The 21599-nt window shown below is 36.4% G+C and overlaps 3 protein-coding genes across 5 annotated transcripts in view; all 3 read right to left on the minus strand.

Moving 5' to 3' along the window:
* The window catches only part of LOC117984614 (apoptosis-resistant E3 ubiquitin protein ligase 1), a 44112-nt gene extending 28228 nt beyond the window's left edge, over nt 1–15884 (minus strand). For 2 of the 3 annotated variants that reach the window (XM_069500484.1, XM_034971233.2), the window contains exon 1: nt 15658–15884. In XM_069500484.1, the coding sequence (XP_069356585.1) occupies nt 15658–15823 (166 nt within the window). In that variant the 5' untranslated portion in view covers nt 15824–15884. Of the gene's footprint in view, nt 1–13121; nt 13471–15657 lie in introns of those variants that run through there. The other variant, XM_069500485.1, reaches the window with a different exon arrangement.
* Caf1-105 (chromatin assembly factor 1, p105 subunit) overlaps nt 1–21599 on the minus strand; it is a 120845-nt gene that overhangs the window by 62691 nt on the left and 36555 nt on the right. The gene's annotated exons all lie outside the window — the stretch shown is intronic.
* On the minus strand, nt 16806–19627 carry Prx5 (Peroxiredoxin 5). The gene is made up of 3 exons (XM_034970974.2): nt 19455–19627; nt 19119–19385; nt 16806–17148 (listed from the first exon to the last, which is right to left on the minus strand). Exons 1-3 carry the CDS (start codon nt 19557–19559, stop codon nt 16954–16956), a joined length of 567 nt encoding a protein of 188 aa, XP_034826865.1. The 5' UTR covers nt 19560–19627; the 3' UTR covers nt 16806–16953.

Below are 21599 nucleotides of genomic sequence, written 5' to 3' on the forward strand. Positions count from 1 at the left end.
GCTGGCGTAACTACGGGCTAATGGTGTCTGTCCAGCCAACCGTTCGTCCCAACGTCATCCTAAGCCGTGGTCCAAGCCTCACGGGAGGCACCCTTGGGAAGTTTAAAAAACCGGCCAAGAAGGAGTCAGGCTCGCGCAACGAGGTTTCCGTAGGTACTACAGTCGTATGTTTTCGACATTTTGCACGATAATTCAAAAACTATGATCCATAAAATAAATAAAAATCTGTTTAAGAATGTACCCTGTAGGTTTCTTGACAGACCGACAGACAGACAACAAAGTGATCCTATAAGGGTTCTGTTTTTCCTTTTGAGGTACGGAACCCTAAAAAGCAGGCGGGTCACTTTTGCAGCATCAGAGGAACCACCACATTATCGACTTTTCAGGAAATTGTTAATCCGCCCCTTGAGTAACCCCATAGAGTTATCAAAGTCTATAGTGTCGAAGGGAAATGGTTCCATGACTTGAATGTGCGTGGAAAAAAGATCTGGCACAAGGGTTCCTTAAAATTATGACAATTTTAAACCATCAAAGGAATTATTTTGCAGACAATAGAATTTGTTTAATGTATGAAAACGTAAATTACGAGTACACTAGATTTTCTACAGAACAAAACATTCCGTGAGTCGAGGTCTAGTGGCCGTTGTTTGAGAGCGCGGTCAAGATCGAGAGCTTACACTCCAGTGCCGGTCTGAGCTTAGCCTTGTGTAGGACTGCTCTGTATATAGACTATAGCTGATCCCAGCGGCTTCGCCCGCGTAGATTTAGGTTTTTAAAGATCCCGTATAGCCTATGTCACTCAGGAATAATGTAGCTTTCTACTGGTGAAAGAATTTTTAAAATCGGTTCAGTAGTTCTAAAGATTACCCCCTACAAACAAACTTAACGACATTACCTCTTTATATAATATAGCTGATCCCCGCGGCTTCGCCCGCGTAGATTTAGGTTTTTAAAGATCCCGTATAGCCTATGTCACTCAGGAATAATGTAGCTTTCTACTGGTGAAAGAATTTTTAAAATCGGTTCAGTAGTTCTAAAGATTACCCCCTACAAACAAACTTAACGACATTACCTCTTTATATAATATAGCTGATCCCCGCGGCTTCGCCCGCGTAGATTTAGGTTTTTAAAGATCCCGTATAGCCTATGTCACTCAGGAATAATGTAGCTTTCTACTGGTGAAAGAATTTTAAAATCGGTCCAGTAGTTTTTGAGCCTATTCAGTACAAACAAACAAACAAACAAACAAACAAACAAACAAACAAACAAACAAACAAACAAACAAACAAACAAACAAACAAAGTTTTCCTCTTTATAATATTAGTGTAGACAACGGGCCGTGCAGCAGAAATCGTAATATTTTAATTTCGCCATAACTTCAAAACCAAACGTCCAATTTTAATCATTCAAAGACCAAATATTATCTCCATAAACTGTTCTTAGTGATGAAATCATTTATTTTGATAAGGATTAATAGCATGAGTAAAATAAACGCGTTTAAATGTAGTCCAAAAAAAATTCAAGATTTTTAAATAAAAAAATGGTTGCTGTGCCTCACTCGACATAGATGGGTATAGTGTGTCGCGGACTTTTTTGTAGATATTTATAAGATCTACAATTAATTAGAACATTTTATGGTTCTATCTTTTATAGTTTAGGCAGCGTACGCAAAATAAGTAACTTTTCTGGTTGATTTTTTACACCTTGTGTCCGAAAAACCCAAATATCTTACGGAACCCTATTTTTTTCCAAAATAAAATATAGCCTATGTTACTCGTGGATAATGTAGCTTTCGAATGGTGAAAGAATTTTTAAAATCGGTCCAGTAGTTTTTGAGCCTATTCAGTACAAACAAACAAACAAACAAACAAACAAACAAACAAACAAACAAACAAACAAAGTTTTCCTCTTTATAATATTAGTGTAGAAGTGTAGATAGAGAGCGTCTCGAGTGTGGCCGAGCATTATATTGGCGCTGAATTAAATATAGCCAACTAGCTGATGCCCGTGCTAGATTAGCCTCAGAAGTATAGAGACAATAGAGTCAGGAATCAACCTACTGAGAGTCTAAACCTTAGTAATTCGTTATCAATAAGCTAGGGCGTGGTTGTAGGTAGGAGACAAAATAAAAGATTGTATAAGGAAATAAACTGTTTTATTCAGGGAAAAGTCCCTCCAAATCAAAGTTTATCTTTACCATTAATTATTGCTTTATCATTATATAATTTATTATTTCCTTTAAGAAAAATCTACCGCCAGTTCGAAAAAGCATATCTACCGAGAGAAAGAACTGGCAAGAAAAAACTCGGCGGTGTCTATTCACAATTATTGAAAAATAGATACAACTATGGTATTACCATAACATATCCAACCCACATCGGGTATAAGCATAAACTATTACAAAGGAATACCAGTTGAATAACAATTACACATTAAACAACATACATAGTATAACAAAAGAAATATAAAATCAACAATATTCGTACCTGTAGGTATGTCACAGCTTCTTCTTAAAAATAGGAAAATTAATGATTTCTACCGTCAAAGCAGAGCCATTTATAGGCTGGGATTAACTCCCACCCTCTGTATAAAAATATAGTGATATCATGTAAAGATTAAATTCAATAGAGTCAATAGAGTTTAAACTCTACTAAATTTATAAACTTTAAATACCACATTATACTCTATTTAAATCTACAATTACTTTATTTCTAAAATATAATAAAATCTTTATTATGTTTTGCCATGTAAGTACCATAGATTTGCCATTTATAATCTGTTAATTGTTCTATAACGTCTGTAGTATTTTTTCTATCATTTTGACGTGCCTCTGTTTACAAATAAAATGTTTATGGTTTAGAATTAATTCTTAAGCAAAATCTAAAGAGTTTAGTAGCAATTTCAAGAAATAAATAGCAACTCTAACCATATATCTTATACGGCCAAACTGACAATTGCTTCGTTCTCGAAGCAACAAAATAAAAACAAACAATTCGTAAAGTAAATAAAGTTGCTAAACAACATCAAAACATTTTTTTTCAAACAACATGTCTGTGGCTTCCAACAAAATTAAAAAAAAAAACATTTTAAACATGTGTAAGACACACAAAATTACCACACTGTTCACTCTCAAAAATACAAGAAATATTTTTCTCGCCACAGCACATAAATGTTTCCAAACAAGATATCCTTTAACCCCATTGGTTTTAAACCAATATCAAAAAATATTTTTAACACCACTGGTATTAAAGCGATATTATAAAAATACTTTTCAACACCGTTGGTACCAACGTTTTAAAGTATCATCTACAAAATATCCTTCAACACCATTGGTTTTAAGGCAACATCGTAAACCATCATAAAATTGTCCCTTAACACCATTGGTTTTGATCCATATATCACTATACAATTTTTCCATTGATCGAACATTTGGTCAAAGTTTTAAATAAATTCCAATAAAATATAGAGATGAATATTAAACAAAGAAAAATTGCAACTGAACAAATTGTAAATTATCAGAATTTAAAATAATATGTTTCATAAAAAAGAACCATCAAAATGAAAAAGTTACAAAAATATTAATATTTCAAAATAAGTTAAATCATAAGAACTTTTTTTCAATTTCAAGTTAATAATTTTGCAAAAATAATAAAATACCATCGACTCTTACTCCTAAAGTACCAAAGTCAAAAACAAAGGGTAGGTATATAAAAAGTAATTATATGTAAGATATATCAAAACAAAACTAACTACTATGTTAGAAGAAGTAAAAATAATCAAAGAGTAAACTTATCTAATTATCGTTAGGTATTTACTTTCAAAAATATTTTCTATTCAATCTCTTTTTGTCTATCTGCAATCAGTCCTTGGACTATACAAAAACATTTGTTGCTTCCCACATCCAATGATGTGCCAACAACCTTCCTTTTTAAATAAATACCAAAACATTTTTCCACAATAAAATATAAAAATCCAAAAAGATCGTAAATAAAAACATAAAGGTAGGTATCAAAACTAAAATGTCAAAAAATACCACAAAAATAATTTACATTAAAAAGATCGTCAAAGAAGTAATCAATATCAAAAAATAGTTAAACACTTCAAACATCAAAAACGTCAAAAAAATCAAAAGTATTATTCAAACAAAACAACAAAATACGGCATTAAAAAATATTAAACACAAGTGGGTAGTCAATAATCTCTAAATTCCAATATTCTAAATTTAAGTTTCAGGTTTAACCATAGTCCACCACGCTGGCCAAGTGTGGATTGGCAGCTCCATTACATCACATTACATAACGGTGGGTATATATAAAAAAACAATGACATCAAACAATCAGTAGCTACTAGACTTAGCGGCATAGCAACAGGATAAGACATCAGCAGCCTAACCTATCCTTATATAAAAACTACAAAAATAAACTCCAACAAAATTTCTTAATTATTGTAGGTAGGTATTACAAATCTTTCATCTCTACGTTTCGCGAGTGAGAACTCCGATGCAAAGTCAATAGCAAATTTACAAAAATGGCCACGCTAATCGCGTTTCTGATCAATGAATCATCAATATTTAACGAATGATGCAATATGTATTTCTGTATTGTTCTTAATTTGAAACAAAATTACAACAAAAAAAATTTTTTTTTTTTTTTCTTTTTTTTTTTTGGTTCTTTTTTTCCTTCTTTTCTCTCTGTCATTATGTAACACATAAATAAATTATATACATCTATTCGGCCAACCTGAAAAGTACTTCGTTCTCGAAGTACTTACATAGGAAATGCCTCAAGAACATAACTAAAAAAAAGTAAGATGACTCATCACTCGTAAAACAATATTCAATGATTCAATGTCAACATCACTATCATATAAATTACGAATATACGGCTAGACGTCAGACGTAAATTAAAATAGAACACAAATTAATCATCAGTAAATATTTACTGACAAACTTGCTTTAGTTTTTCACCGCTCGGTCAGTCTGACATTTAACCACATTTTATCGTATGATCATTTAATAAAAATTTCATACCAACTAACTACCTGCAAATTTTAACATTAATTTACGTAATATCGATTTGTGTTACTAGCTGGGACATCATGCGATTAAACACCTTCAAACATTAATCTGAGTCATTGAAACAGAACATCTATACTGAACACAAAATTACCCGCAAAAATTTTATTTATTTAGTACCCACATCTTTATTTCTATAATACAATTAGTTTTAAAACAAATAAAATGACGACAGGTACTATGAAACTGTGTTACTACATTACACAGAGTATTAATAGGTCCATGATTACGCAATAAAACTTTCTAAGGCCTACCTGCCTGAAAAATTGTCTTGCAAAAAAGTTTTAATTCACTTTCACTTTTTTTTTTCATACCATATTTTCATATTAAGATTTCCAGATTTAGGGTATCCAATGTCCATTGTGGTACCTCTCGTGGACGTCAGTCATCACAACGCCTGTTGGAACATCTTTGATGGCTTTTCACAAAGCCATCCGAATTCGCCGGTATTTCTGAAACTTGTACAAACTGCATTAGAAAAGGCACAATTCAGCCATATCGTATCCCACTTCTGATGCTAGATTAGCCTCAGAAGTATAGAGACAATAGAGTCAGGAATCAACCTACTGAGAGTCTAAACCTTAGTAATTCGTTATCAATAAGCTAGGGCGTGGTTGTAGGTAGGAGACAAAATAAAAGATTGTATAAGGAAATAAACTGTTTATTCAGGGAAAAGTCCCTCCAAATCAAAGTTTATCTTTACCATTAATTATTGCTTTATCATTATATAATTTATTATTTCCTTTAAGAAAAATCTACCGCCAGTTCGAAAAAGCATATCTACCGAGAGAAAGAACTGGCAAGAAAAAACTCGGCGGTGTCTATTCACAATTATTGAAAAATAGATACAACTATGGTATTACCATAACATATCCAACCCACATCGGGTATAAGCATAAACTATTACAAAGGAATACCAGTTGAATAACAAATTACACATTAAACAACATACATAGTATAACAAAAGAAATATAAAATCAACAATATTCGTACCTGTAGGTATGTCACAGCTTCTTCTTAAAAATAGGAAAATTAATGATTTCTACCGTCAAAGCAGAGCCATTTATAGGCTGGGATTAACTCCCACCCTCTGTATAAAAATATAGTGATATCATGTAAAGATTAAATTCAATAGAGTCAATAGAGTTTAAACTCTACTAAATTTATAAACTTTAAATACCACATTATACTCTATTTAAATCTACAATTACTTTATTTCTAAAATATAATAAAATCTTTATTATGTTTTGCCATGTAAGTACCATAGATTTGCCATTTATAATCTGTTAATTGTTCTATAACGTCTGTAGTATTTTTTCTATCATTTTGACGTGCCTCTGTTTACAAATAAAATGTTTATGGTTTAGAATTAATTCTTAAGCAAAATCTAAAGAGTTTAGTAGCAATTTCAAGAAATAAATAGCAACTCTAACCATATATCTTATACCCGCGACTTCGGACGCGCGGGTTAAATATAAATGCGAAATTGTGTTTGTTGGTTTTTCCTTTCATCACGTCGCAACGAAGCAACGGATCGACGTGATTTTTTTGCATGGGTATAGTTAGAGACCTGGAGAGTCACATCTAAGGTTACTTTTTAACACGGAAAATCAAATTAGAAAGAGTTCATCCGGGAGTTTTAAAAACCTAAAACCACGCAGATAAAGTCGCGGGCATCAGCTAGATGAGAATTATCAAGAAAGACAGATATTGAGGTTATTTCATAAGACATTCCATTTTATCTCTCGTACAAAAAACCGGCCAAGTGCGAGTCAGGATTGCGCGCCGAGGCTTCTGTACTACAGTCGTATTTATTCGACATTTTGCACGATAAATCAAAAATTATGATGCATAAAAATAGACAAAAATCTGTTTTAGAATGCACAGGTTAAGCACTTTCATATGATACCCCACTTGATATAGTTATCTTACTTTGAAAATTGAAAACACTAATTATTAGTTTGTGACCACAATTAAATTTTTTTTGGTGTGATGTAACCACAAATTCACGGTTTACAGATTTTTCCCCATATGTCTGCTATAAGACCTACCTACCTTCCAAATTTCATGATTCTAGGTCAACGGGAAGTACCCTGTAGGTTTCTTGACAGACAACAAAGGGACCCTATAAGGGTTCCGTTTTTCTTTTTGAGCTACGGAAGCCTAAAAACTAAGGTAAACAAAAGCTAAAGCTCTCACGCGGTGGTAAGTGAAAATCCAGTCTAAGATGGAAGCGGGCTAACTTGATTTGATACGTGCTGCTTTGTTATGTGTTGATACTCCGGTCGGTAAGCACATTTGTTTATCGGCCATGTATCAGCAGATACTGCTATGCAGATACCACAGACTCCCGGAGCTCCGACGCTGGCAGGCAGACGACTCTAACTAATACCTATCTAGCATGCAAACTAAACTGTGATAGCCTTGTGGTTACAACGTCCGCCTTCTAATCGGAAGTCGGGGATTCGAACCTCTAACATTTCCGAGTTATGTGTGTTTTAAGTAAATATCACTTGCTTTTACGGTGGAGGAAAACATCGTGATGAAGCCTGCATGCCTGAGAGTTCTCCATAATGTTCTGAAAGGTGTGTGAAGTCAGTAAAATGGGACCCCGTCCGTCTGCCTGTCTGTCACCAGGCTGTATCTCATGAACCGTGATTTGCATTTTTTATTATTTGTTGTTATAGCAGCAATAATTTCAAATATATTACGGTTTATGAGATACAGTCCGCTGACAACAGACTAATACTAATAATAGGGCACCCTCCGGGTACGGAACCCTAATGAACGAATTCATATCTGAAGCTAGCAAAAATTGGGTCAGATTCAGATACCTATAGACTTTGGCGAACCTATTGATTTTGGCTCAGCTTTAGAGATGAGGGGTAGGTATTATAGAAGAGGCAATCTTCGGGAGGTAAATAATTTATTAAGACAAGCTTTAAGCATCGAGCGTCTGGCGTTTGAGGAAAAGGTGGCTTAGAGGAAATTCACCTTCCTTAGGTTAATTTCAAAGGATTTTTGGAAATTCTACCCCTGGCGGTTAAATATGCGGGGGTGGGGATGAAAGTCCGACATGTTTCAAGTTATATAAAAAAAAATTACTACCTACCCATTATAAATTCGACAGTCTGTTTTGTTTGTAATCGGTAAACTCTCAAACGACTGAACCGATTTTAATAATTCTTTCACCTTAGAAAACTATTTTATGAAGAAGTAAGTAACATAAGCTATAACATAACATCTACCAGGCACGTATAGTCTGCGACAGATTGAGATTCAAATCGGGGTATGAGGCGGGGGGATGCCCCCCACATCCGCACATCACCTGCGCTTACCCGCACCGGGATAGCGGGGGGGGGGGGGGGGCTGTGCGATTACCCGATCTACCCGATTGCCAACTCGACCTGTCGCGTACTATACCTATGGGTAAGAGCTAGTAGCCTGTACAATTGGACCATAATTCGATTTTGCAGTTCCCTCCGCAATCCGTATAGAGCAACCCACAAACGTCAGCGTGCCTAATGAAAGCTTTGTGTTTGGGGAAGCCGACGGACAGACAACAGCGTCTGTCATGTGCAACGGATTGCGGGATCGATGGCCACTTGTTGCGGAAGTGGGACGCGGGAACCGGGCCGTCGACCGACCTCGCGGGGTCGGAGGTTACAGCCGCAAGGGCCAACAACAACAAAGGACAATATTCACCATCACGCGACCTATGAGTGTCCCACTGTGGACAAGAAATCTAAATCTATCTATCAACATCAACCTAAATCCGGAGCATGGGTCTCGGGTTTGACCATAGTCCACCATGCTGGCCAAGTGCGGATTGGCAGACTTCACACACCTTTGAGAAAATTATGGAGATATCTCGGGCATGCATGTTTTCTCGCGAAGTTTTCCTTCGCCGTTAAGGCAAGGGATATTTAATAACTTAAACGCACATAACTTTAAAAGTTAGAGGTCCCGGACCCCTAACAGGAGACCGAAGTGTTAGCCATTAGTCTATCACCACTTACTATCAATCATTATTAAGAACTAGCTGACGTCCGCGACTTCGTCCGCGTGGAATTAGGTTTTTAAAAATCCCGTGGGAACTCTTTGATTTTCCGGGATAAAAAGTAGCCAAATTTTGTCAAAATCGGTTGAACGGATGGGCCGTGAAAGGCTAGCAGACAGACAGACAGACGGACAGACAGACAGACAGACAGACACACTTTCGCATTTATAATATTAGTATGGATAGTATGGATGGATATACGTATGTAGATTATTATTTATTGGAATCTTATATACAACTTGAAAACTCTTCAACAATCAGTAGGTACCTACCCATATTATAAATGCGAAAGTGTGTTTGTTTGTTGGTTTATGGGTTTGTCCTTCAATCACGTCGCAACGGTGCAACGGATTGACGTGATTTAGGATTAGGCTACTTTTTATCCCGGAAAATCAAAGAGTTCCCGCGGGATTTTTAAAAATCTAAATCCACGCGTAAGAAGTCGCGGGCATCAGCTAGTCTTGAATATAATTACAAATCTGATAGGCAGGTCACGTCGCAAACGAAAAAAAGCTGAAAGCAATATTGGATTCAAAGGTTAGTACGGCCGTGTGCGTGATAACCGCCTCGAACACGATAGTTAACCTCCATTTCTTATCAAGGTTTCCATCAGGGTCACACCCCGAAATAGGGACCAAATAAAAACCTTTTTTTACTGACTATGCCTTATGGGGTGTTGCCAGTGATGACCCAATAAGGAAAATCATCATTTAACATGTGTTTTAGGGGTGTATACTCCAGTGGGGTATCATAAGAAAGGGCATCACCTGTGCATTCTAAAACAGATTTTTATTTATTTTTATGCATCTTAGTTTTTGAATTGTCGTGCAAAATATCGAAAAAATACGACTGTAGTACGGAACCCTCATTGCACGAGCCTGACTCGCACTTGGCTGTTTTTTTTTTTGTGATTTAACCACAAATTCATGGTTTTCGAATGATCCGGTGTCCTACTGAGATGTCGGCCTAAAGAGATGGTTTTGTTAATTAAGTTCTAGTTAGCTGTCCACGCGTCCCGACTCCCGTTCCGTGAATAATTTATTTTAGTTGTCTCTACTAGAACCAGATTAAAATCCCTTGCCAATACTGGGGAATATATTATTTTGAACTTAATGAATGGTCCATAAAAATAAAGTATGCTAGGTATTTTACGTACCATTTATGTAAGCTTAAACAGCTGTGTACGTTTTTTGGATACCATTATAGAGATAGTCATCTATGGGCACCATTAAATACAGCCTGGGTGGATTTGCTATCCATACTAACATTAAAATGCGAAAGATGTCTGTCTATCTGTCAGACAGATAGACAGACACGTGAAAAGCTAGAAGACAGATTCTGTCTTTTCACAGCCCATGTGTATAACCGTTTTTGACTTTTAGTACGAGATAGTCTACATTCCAGGGAAGGATATAGGCTAATTTTTGTCGTGGAAATTCAAAGAGTTCTCACGAGTCACGGGATTCTTAAAAAAAAACCGGCCAAGTGCGAATCCGACTGGCGCATCGAGGGTTCCGTACTAAAGTCGTATTTTTTCAGCATTTTGCACGAAAAATGCATAAAAATAAATAAAAATCTATTTTAGAATTTACAGGTAGCCCTTTCATATGATACCCCACTTGACATAGTTATCTTACTTCGAAAATTGAAAATACTAATTTTATTAGTTCATGACCACAATTTAGTTGTTTTTGTGCGATGCAACCACAAATTCATTTTTCCCCGAATGTCTGCTAGAAGACCTACCTACCTGCCAAATTTCATGATTCTAGGGGAAGTACCCTGTAGGTTTACCAGACAACAAAGTGAACCTATAAGGGTTCCGTTTTTCTTTTTGAGGTACGGAATCCTAAAAAATACAATTTCGCATAATACAGGTAGGCCAACATTTGCGAAATTAACACGGTCAAAATGAAAATCAATAATAAGCAGTATTAACTATTAACTATTAACAGATCGTGTTCAGGATATCTAATTGCTGGCGTGGAGTGGACGCGCAATCAGCTGGCTGGCACACGTCCAGGCAACTTTCAAGCGCCTCCGCAGTCCGCTGCACAAGTGAACACATCGAGACGAGGTGTTGCGGTAAAACTTGCCGGCTATTCATCTAACACTGTGACTGCCTCGTTGATCTAGTTAGCATGCTCGACTGCAGATAACGAGGCCCTAGGTTCGATTCCCGGGTCGGGCCGGAAAATTGTTTGGTTGGATTTTTCTGTTAAGAAATTCTCAGCACTTCTAGCATGGAGTTAGAATGTTGGCGGTGTTTTACACCCGTGCCTAGAAAGCACGTAAAAGCCGTCGGTCCTGCGCCTGATCTCTCTCCGGTCGTGTCGGATTTCCGTCCCATCGATGAGCGTGAATGCATAGAAAGTGCAGCAGTGTTTGCGCACACTTGTGCACTATATCTCCCGCGCCATTGGCTCATCTCTATGGAGATTGGCCGCCGTGGCCGGAGTTCGGTCGGGAGACATTAGGTATTATTATTATTACTAGCTTCCCGCATGCAGAATATGACGTAGACATCCGCTAAGAAAGGATTTTTGAAAATTCAACTCCTAAGGCAGTGAAATATGGGTTTGAAATTTGTATGGGCCACGCGGACGAAGTCGCGAGCATAAGCTAGTAGAGTATAAGCCAATTGGCTTGTTCGTCATTGTCACTGTAGAGATGTAGTGTAGAGCTGCAATAGAAGCTCGCTATTTGCGTTCGGCAGCGCATAACGAAGGCCTCTCTTTGAAAGGGTTTCAAACCACTCTCCACGGTTTGTTTGGCTTGCGGTGAAAGTCAATTAGTGCTGCAAACATTTTCAGAATATACAAAGGCAATGTCGAAGTGCGAAATACAATAATACATATTTTTATCTCGTCCAAGGCCTTCTGATGATTGAAAATGCAATTCCATACATCCAAACTAATATTATAAATGCGAAAGTGTGTCTGTCTGTTAGCATTTCACGGCCCAACAGTTTAACAGTTTTTGATGAAATTTACAGAGTTAGCTTACATCCCGGGGAAGGACATGGGCTACTTTTTATCCCGGAAAATCAAAGTTTCCACAGAATTTTCAAGAACCTAAATCCACGCGGACGAAGTCGCAGGGATCATCTAGTTTACGATAAAGAAAGGACTAAAGCATTAAAGTGATTTGAGAGTGAAAATGGTTAGATGTGTATTCTGTAAAAAGTAAGTGTAAAACTTTCTACATATTTAACCTTTCAATTCATTAAATAACAAAATAAAAAAAACTAAATCATCATGGACGAAGTCGCAGGATTCATCTTTTTTTTTCTTCAAAAAAACCGGCCAAATGACTCTCTCACCGAGGGTTTCGTACTATAGTCGTATTTTTTCGACATTGTGCACGATAAAACTATTAGCGTAAAAATAAATAAAAATCTATTTTAGAATCTACAAAGTCCTTTCATATTATGATACCCCACTGGGTATTAGCTATCTTACTTTGAAAGTTGAAAAAACTAATTATTTGTTCATGAACACGTAGGTAGATTGTAGGTAGTCATATCAGCGTTGAACTCTATTGAACGCACGAAGTAGGGAACATAAAATTGAAATTGTTATACCTAGTCAAAATATGACTTCACTTGATTTGTAAGCCGGAACAAGGAACTGTATCTAAGCTTTTCGTTATAATTAGGTAGGGTAAGCTCGTAAGCTTTTCGTTTTCAATATAACAATAGCGGTAAATTAACAGTTGAGGAGTACGCGTGGGTGAACGACAGACTTTTTGAATGAGCCCCATTTGTGTTGAGCTTTGGCTTGATTAGGTATAATCATAAAAGTTTTATGATTATGTTTATTTAATAACTAAGCTGTAAATTTTATATACCTCTACATACCGATTTCTTCCACAATAAGTACTTTCCACACAAATAAATTTTTGAAACACATGGTACCTACCTACAAATTTGCAGGTTTTCTCGCAAATAAAAAATTTCAGGCAAAGTCAAATAACGTGGTGAGTTACCTGAGAACGTAGACATTCCCGACAAAAGCGACAGCCCGGAGTGGCGACTGTGAGACGGATGTATCATCCCTATGGAGCAAATCTCGGAATCCTCGAATTGCCACATGTTTGAACCAGAAACTTTTACCGCTAGCGAAAGTATTAAAGGAAAGCCGCAATCAATGTCTATGACGAATCTCGAACACTTGAGTAACAGGAATTTTGATGAAAAAGTAATTTCAAAGGTTTTAGATTAAAATTACATGAATACAGTGAAGAGGTAAAGTTTTTGTCACATGATAAAGAAATTCTGTCATATTCAGTGATGTGTAAGGATATGCATGAAGTTCGGACGTGCGCGCGGATCGGTGTCTGCGGCGCGACTGAGCTGAACGCGGCGGGTATAGGGTGGGTGGTTTAACCCCCTCCACCCTAGTTTCGTTTTAAGGGTGGTGGGAGTTAAACTGACGTCAGGGGACATCGCCTAGCCTGGGAATGTGCATCCTGTATATTATGTTTATTTAAATCCGATTTCAGTGACAATAATTTATTTAGGTTTATTAGAGAAACTCGTTTTTGTTCATGAACGGAGATAAGTTTACATTGATATTTTTTAATTTGTTAAGTCATTGAATATTGTTTTGTTTTTTGTAAGAGGGCTACTTAAGGTTTGCAAATATTGAGGAAACCCAGTTTTAAATAAAATTAAGTTAGTTACTACTCTGCCAAATTTAAAATAACAAAGTATAATAACAAAGTGTAGTATAATTTACATCAATTCAAAGTAATACTATAAATGCAGAAGTGTATCTGTCTGTCTGCTACATTTTCATTTTCCATCTGCTAAACCGATTTTGACAAAATTTAGTACAAGAGATAACTTGCATTCTGGGGTACGGACAAAGGCTACTTTTTATCCTGGAAAGAGTTCCCACGGGATTATTAAAAACCTAAATACAAACCATGCGTCATCTAGTTTATTAGTGAGGCATTGAAGATTTTTGTTATAATGAGATTTGTTTAGTAGAAATAAATACACGTTAAAATTCAAGCTTAAAATTAAAATTTGCATATTAAATTAATGAAGGTAAGGCACTGTACCAGAACACTTTCAAGTAAAAACATGCATAAAAACACTCCTTGCAGTCATAACTGTACTGTGATCCTACCATTTGTAAAGCCTCTAGGAAGGCTAACACAGGAGTTGTGATTATTATGCGCCCCATTTACTATTTAAAAAATTGTGATCAATACTTACCTACTTACCTTAAGTTTCTTTTTTTTTTGATGAAATGAAATGAAATCATTTAATTTTGCTAAATGTGAGTAGTAAATGATCGTACATACATAGATGGTCCCTTTCACATTTTGCCATTTATGTATGGCGTGCAAAATAATATGTGGAACTTACAAAAAAAAAAATTTTAAGAAAAGAACAAATAGAAATGACCACAACAGTAAAATTTTAAAAATGGTTACACTACTTCCTTAATTTTAATCTTATAGTTACATTATCAAAATGTCATAATTCATAGTAATAATAATTTACTGAAAAAGCATATCACACAATCGTAAATTATGTAAAAGATAAAAGCGTGGATTTGACTTGCAGCTCAATCCAACAATGTGTGAGGGACTGCAATTACTTTTATCTATGACATAATATTGTTGTTAGTACTCAAATAGAATCTTTGAAAAGAGCAACCGCCTTCTCCATAAACGTGACACTGGCGAAACACTCTGTGCCCAGCTGGCACACCTAAAAGCCAATAATTGGGAATTGAATTGAATTGAAAGAGCAACCGCCAACATTCCAAACCAGTGGTTATAGAAGCATTGGATGATTCAAAAGTAACTTATCAAATTTATTGGAAAATTGGTATGGAGCAACGATAAAATACAACTCGTCTTGACAGGAGCACTCCTGTGCCCCCTGATTTATACAAAATAACCTACCAAGTATCTACTGAGTACTAATCTTTACAAAAAAATATATATACACTGTCTAGCTGTGATCATGGGTGCCTAATGTGAAATTAGTTTCATTAATTAATAGATCACGCGGCTGTAAGATGCTAGCTATCTCTGTACCAAGTTTCATCAAAATCAGTTAAACTTATAAAAATCCTGTGAGAACTCTTGTGTTTTGTGGGATAAACATAGCTTATGCCCATCCCCAAAATACAAGCAGTGTTAATTATGAAATCCATACTACTGTTATAAATTTGGAAGTGTCTGTCTCTCTGTATGCTAGCTTTTCACGGCCCATTCGTCAAACTGATTTTGGTGAAATTTGGTACAGAGATAGCTTGCATCATGGGGAAGGATATGGGCTACTTTTGGTCCCACAAAATAAAAGAGATCCCACAGGATTTTCAGAAACCCCAAAGCGATATGGACGACGTTGCGGGTATCATCTACTTGGTTCAGAGATAGCTTGCCGACATAGACTATACTTTTTATCCCTGAAAATCGAAGAATTCCGACGGGATTTTTAAAAAGCTAAATCCACGCCGACGTAGTCGCGGGTATCATCTAGTATAGAATAACTACTCACCGAGATCTTTGAAGAGCTTCTTGTAATCGCCGAGATCGTTTTGGTCGAGCCATTCGTCGACCTCTGTGCTTTCATCTTCGAATATCTCACTCAAAACTAACCTTGTTATATAAATTAATGTCAAAAAAAAGAGCACTGTACCACAATATTGTAACTGCTTAAACATATTTAGGGGTTTCAGTCATAATAACATAGTTTTACTTAAAAATAAATACTACTGAGAAATTTGTACCACTGCCCCGTCTCGTCCCAACTGACACAGACCAATAACACCCAATATTTTTGACAAACATATAGTGAGATATATACTCTTTGATTTGACAACATTTTACGGCTCTGAGTTCTGGCTCTTTTGGTTTTGAGCCTTGGTCACAAACCATTCACAAACAGTCACAACCATTGAAGTAGAAGTATAGGAATCTCATGAAAAATACCTATGTAAATGAAATTCTAAAGTTATCAACACTGTGCTCTGTAAATATCCTATGTACATAGTCTGTGGTGGAGTATTTATATTCACCACAGAGTACTAACATAAAAATATTCGTTGCCATACATAGAGTAGGTACTGAGATAGAGTAAGAGTTGCTAACTTTGGAATTTCATTTCCAAGCATCATGATTCTTGTCTACCTATAACCACACCTAGAACCTAGTTATCTCTGGGTATAGGTCGTTCCTCTCCTGAATTCTATTTAGGACATCATAAATTACACCCATAGAGTAAAGTAATATAGACTGATTACACCTGTAATAAGCGCTTTAGGGTAATTCCAAAAGTTCATTTTTTCTACCAATACTACCTAGGTAGAGATCCGGTATTAGGAATATCTACCCTCTTTACATCTTTATTACCTGTTATCTGCCAAACCACCATGACCCAAACAAACGTTCCTCCCGTAGTGGTTATATACCTACTCTTTCCGTTCCTCCCAGAGTTGGGGACAAGTGCAGAGAAACTTTCAGCTTTTATGAAATAACGAAGGTCTCAGGTCTGACACGCGCTGGCTTTTAGTCCGTTACGAGTACCTATCTCATAAATGGACCTAATTAAAAAAAATGTTTACATAATCAACCGAAATAAAGATCATCTCACAGAAATTCCTGTCCGAAACTGTTTAGGAACAAATAGTGAAATTAAACAAGAAGTGAACATTAAAAATTAAAGTATTCATAATATAATTCCATAAAAGCATTATCACAAGGGGTGCTCAGACAGTCTAAGGTCTGCGTAAAGCTAGGTGTGGGAATCACATTATAACTGAGATTTGAAATTTTTATAATATTATTAAATTATTTATTTCACTTTAATCTTATCAGCGAGTGAGCAGGATAGTCCTGTTCCGTCTGGTTCCACATTCAGTTCCTGAACTGTACTGTCGTTGATGACCATTGAAAACCTTTTGGAACGAAATCCGCCAAGCGGTGGCAGATTGGTACCAAGGTCCAATGCCTTGATGAAATTTCCACTGGGGTCTGCCAGCATGCGGACCTGGGAAGAACATTTAAGAATTACATTAAATTATGGCAATTATACCTAGTTCAAACACATCAAACTGTTGCATAGATTATCTTTCTGATCTAGAAAAGGCAGTGTGTGATGCTGTTTGTTAGCAGTGTAATGATTACCATTGATCTAACTACTGCTCAGCAGCACCATCTATACACTATTATTTTTTGCAACAATCAGCTTTAAAAAAATATATACGTATGTGACAGGTTGAGATGGCAATCAGGGTGGGGATGCCCCGCACAACCGTAAATACTTATTTCATACTTTTAATGAAGGAATATGTTATACCATGTTGTGTTTACTGTTTATCTGAGGTTTATGTATAACCAATGTATTTGAGTTCAGGGTTCTAACGTGAGAATTTATATTCAGAGACTTGTATTGTGTTAGGATAGAAATAACTTAGACATAAAAATGAAGTAATTAAGCATTATGTAGGCAATATAATGATCAGACAATAACAGCTATGTATCTAAGTGACTTGTTGACTTCAAGAGCTATTAGAATGCACAAACACATAAGCACTCTCCATTTGCTCACTCTAAATAGCCTCTGAGGACTCAAACCAAGCTTGTTTAGTAACCCTGAATGTTTAGTTCTTATCAGGGCCTTACAATCTGGAACATAAATAATCCAGCCACTAAATCAATAAAGCCTCAATAACAAAGTACTCATATTCAAAAGCTTCCTAAAACCTGTATGGACATATGGTTTGGAGTTGTGGGGCACAGCCAGCAACTCTAACATATAAAATACTACAGCGATATCAAAACAGTCTTTCGCACAATACTTAATGCCCCAGCCTCATGGTTTACGAAAACAACTGAAAGACACAAATATCTTACCCACAATCAGAGGAGAAATAAATAGTAATGCTAAGAAACACAAGGCCAGGCTTGAAGACAAGCAAATAGTCTGGCAGTGTCACTTACCACATGCTAGTTAGTAGGCTGAAAAGAGCTGCAATAGAAGAACTGTCATGTGCACTCTAAGGCCAGCAAAAGCATTATGAGAAGAGTTTCTCAATGGAGTGACCTTCTCCCAACCATGAATGCACTCATAACAATCTGATAAAAGTCCATTCAATGACTGATTGCAGATAGCTTTGAAATATCAATAAAGCAGTCAAGTAGGTACTAAGTGCTAAACAAATATAGCAGAATACACTTTCAATCAAATTAACATCTATAAAATCAATTCAAAAATATACCTACTGAATAAGTAATGTATGGATTTCCATATCCATACATTACTTATTTAGTTAGTAGTTCATAATTTATGTACATGTTATCAAGTATTGACTGCAAGAGTTGAAGGTCAATCAATACTTTTACTTGTGAGATTGCTTATCAGTTGTTTTCATGTTACTGAACGGTAAATAATGTTTTTATACTATAACTAGATGATGCATGTGACTTCGTCCACGTGGGTTTAGGTTTTTAAAAATCCTGTGGGAACTCTTTGATTTTTTTTGGGTTGGTGGTAGCCTATGTCCTTTCCCGAGATGCGGGTGCAAGCTATTGCTGTACTAAATTTTGGCCAAATCTGTTGAACGGATTGCATTTATAATATTAGTATGGATAGAATGGATAATGTTGTGTAAAAACAGTAAATTTATGTTTTAACAGCAGCAAATTAGACTGAATTAGAGGTATACTTCAGTTTTCTTGAGTTCGCTTAAAATGTAAACTTGTAAGCTTCTCATTGAAATGCTAAGAGGCACACTATACAATTTGATTTTGATAACACTCTAAAGAGCTGAATCAATTTTGATAAGAATGAACAGATTTGTGCAACCTAACTACACCAAGCAGAGATCCCAAATTTTTTGATATTTACTAAGCATACAAAAGCGAAATTTAGTGAGAAAAATAATAAGTTTGATCAACACAAATAAAATGACTCTCATGTTTGCAATAAATAAGTTTTATCAAAATTGGCTATCTCACCTTTCCCGTGGTGTTATGTTGTGCTCCCCAAGCAGCCATCACATAGGGATCATTGACAGACACACACACAATCTCGGAAACCCCCTCGGCCTTCAACTTGTCAGCATTCTGCACGTATCCCGGCAAATGAGTCTTGGAACATCCGGGTGTGAAGGCGCCGGGCACCGCAAACAGTACGACCTTCTTTCCACTCGTCAAATCGCATACATTCACTTTGTTAGCTGGAGAATCCTCGAACAGATCCACTGCCGGCAACTTGTCCCCGACCTAGGATTACACGAGCCTTATTAGCTTTTGTTATGTGATTTCCAATTTCCATACAAAGTCATGAATTACCTTGACTGGAGCCATCGCGTAGAATGTCGTGTGTACCGCTCGAATGGATGCTCGTTTCGCAAATGCAGAAACACCTCGAATAATTGACACGCTCGTGCAAAACATTTGTTTGACTTTTTCTGTAGGTAGGTATTAATTTTTTTTAATCATTGGATTGAAGGTGAAGGTTTCTTTTGACACTTTCACACAGAGTATAGTATTTTTTTTTTTTTTTTTTTAATTTATTTTACGGCCCTGGATAACAGTCCTTTAAGGCCTTTCAAAAATTTACAAATTCTAAAATACAAAATTGCTTATAACTAAATATTATTCTAAAAATACAAAATTGCTTATAACTAATTAGTCTAACGTTTTTACACTTTATTTATAGTATTACTTATATAATTAAAAATAGACTTAAAATATGACGTTTTACACAACAAGTCCTTTACATGGCGGGGAAAATCAATTTTTTGTTTTTGTTCCATATTTATAGTGTTTAGATCACTGGCTAATATAAGTCTTTGTATGCCAAAAGCTGGACATTTGAGTATCATATGATTAACATCAGCCTCCTCATAATCACAATAGTTGCATTTTTTACTGTTTAGTATTTTTATTTTATTCAGGTGTGTTGGCACCAGACAGTGACCAAATCTCAGTCTATTCATTAATAGAGTATGGTATTCTCTATCTACGCCATAGAGATTTGTGACACTACTTGAATGAAGCTTGACACTCACAGACAAGTAGGTAGGTACCTATTTTTTTTACTTCTTTGCTCACAGACTATATCCTACTGTGTCGGAAAGAGGCCGAAGCAGAGATGTGCCATATTAAACTAAAGGTTCGTACGCACCTGAGCGGCGCGGCGCGGCGCTTCAGTCCGACTGCAGAACGCGTCACCTCAGGCCGCTCGACGGTGCCTACCGCACTACAACTTCAGTACGCGGCACCTCGCGTCACTTGCGCGTCACTTTTATACCCGTTCGCGTACGAGCGCGAAGCGCCGCGCCGCGCCGCTGGGTATGTCGCACTAGCGTCACTGCACTGCGCGTCGCTTCGCTGCGCTTCAAAATATTCTCTCCAGCCGTGCCGCGCGGCAACGCGCGGTGAAGCGCTGTGCAGCGCCGCTCTAGTGCGATATGCGCCATACAAAATGATAGAAATGATATTTTGAAGCTCTGTGCCGCGACGTGCAGCTCGCTGAAGCGCCGCGCCGCGCCGCTCAGGTGCGTACTGTTACGGGATCTTTGGGGAAAGGCTTTTTAAAAAAAGATTTTATTTCCCTAAAACTATTTAATTAGTTTCTACACAATTTATATTACGAAAACAAATAACCGGAAAGACGTGTTAACTGGTTGACGTTACCCTCGAGACTGACTGTTGTCGTCTAGCCTCTTGTTAGGAGAGCTTAGGTGGGGTGTGCTTGCGTTAGCACTATTGTATACATACCAAAGGTGTAACACCTCCCCCATGGGGGTAAACTTCGGATAGTTTTTCTTCCGAAGTTTATCTTCATAAAGAAGACTTAAAGTTTCCGTTTAAGTTTCGGATATCCAATAGACTTATCTGTGACTTCATCGACTTCACCGCCCTTTGGATTAATATTCACTTCCAACTCTATATTTTCAAAATTCTTATCCGGTAATTTATTTTCCTTTACATTTACGTTTTTGAATATCTTACGAACTACAATATATATCACTCCACCGACAATACCAATGGAAATGATTATGGTTAGAATTGAGTAATGCGTCCCGTATTTTATTATGTGAGGAATCTCTTCTGTCAGTTCTGTGCTGAAGAAATTTTTATTTAACATTTCCCTTTGGGATTTTAAATTATCTAAATCGATTCTCTCCAAACGAATAGGGGACACACTATCTTTAATTTTCTCAAATTTAAACCTATTACAACACGAATCATTAATGAGATTGTAATCAAAGGTTATTAGAGGTAAAGATATATTTTTATCAAGTTTATTTGTCATAAGGACTGTGTTTTTATTGTATCCAATGCATGATTCTCGTAAGGTTAGAACACCAGTACCTAACAAAGTGTCCTCTTTATGTATTTTAAATCTCTGACATTCTATGATAATTTTACTTGGTTCGGATTGGACAAATATCCACCTATTATAATTCAATTTTTTCCAAATATTTA

The sequence above is a fragment of the Maniola hyperantus genome, chromosome 8, assembly GCF_902806685.2.
Source record: "Maniola hyperantus chromosome 8, iAphHyp1.2, whole genome shotgun sequence".
NCBI lineage: Eukaryota > Metazoa > Arthropoda > Insecta > Lepidoptera > Nymphalidae > Maniola > Maniola hyperantus.

What these genes read in the sequence shown, in the direction of transcription:
- Prx5 (XM_034970974.2), bottom strand. Translation starts at nt 19,559, where the DNA reads ATGTTTTGCACGAGCGTGTCAATTATTCGAGGTGTTTCTGCATTTGCG. An exon ending in ACGCGATGGCTCCAGTCAAG is followed by an intron (nt 19,386 to 19,454) that starts GTAATTCATGAC and finishes GTGTAATCCTAG; the next exon opens with GTCGGGGACAAGTTGCCGGC. An exon ending in AACATAACACCACGGGAAAG is followed by an intron (nt 17,149 to 19,118) that starts GTGAGATAGCCA and finishes TGTTCTTCCCAG; the next exon opens with GTCCGCATGCTGGCAGACCC.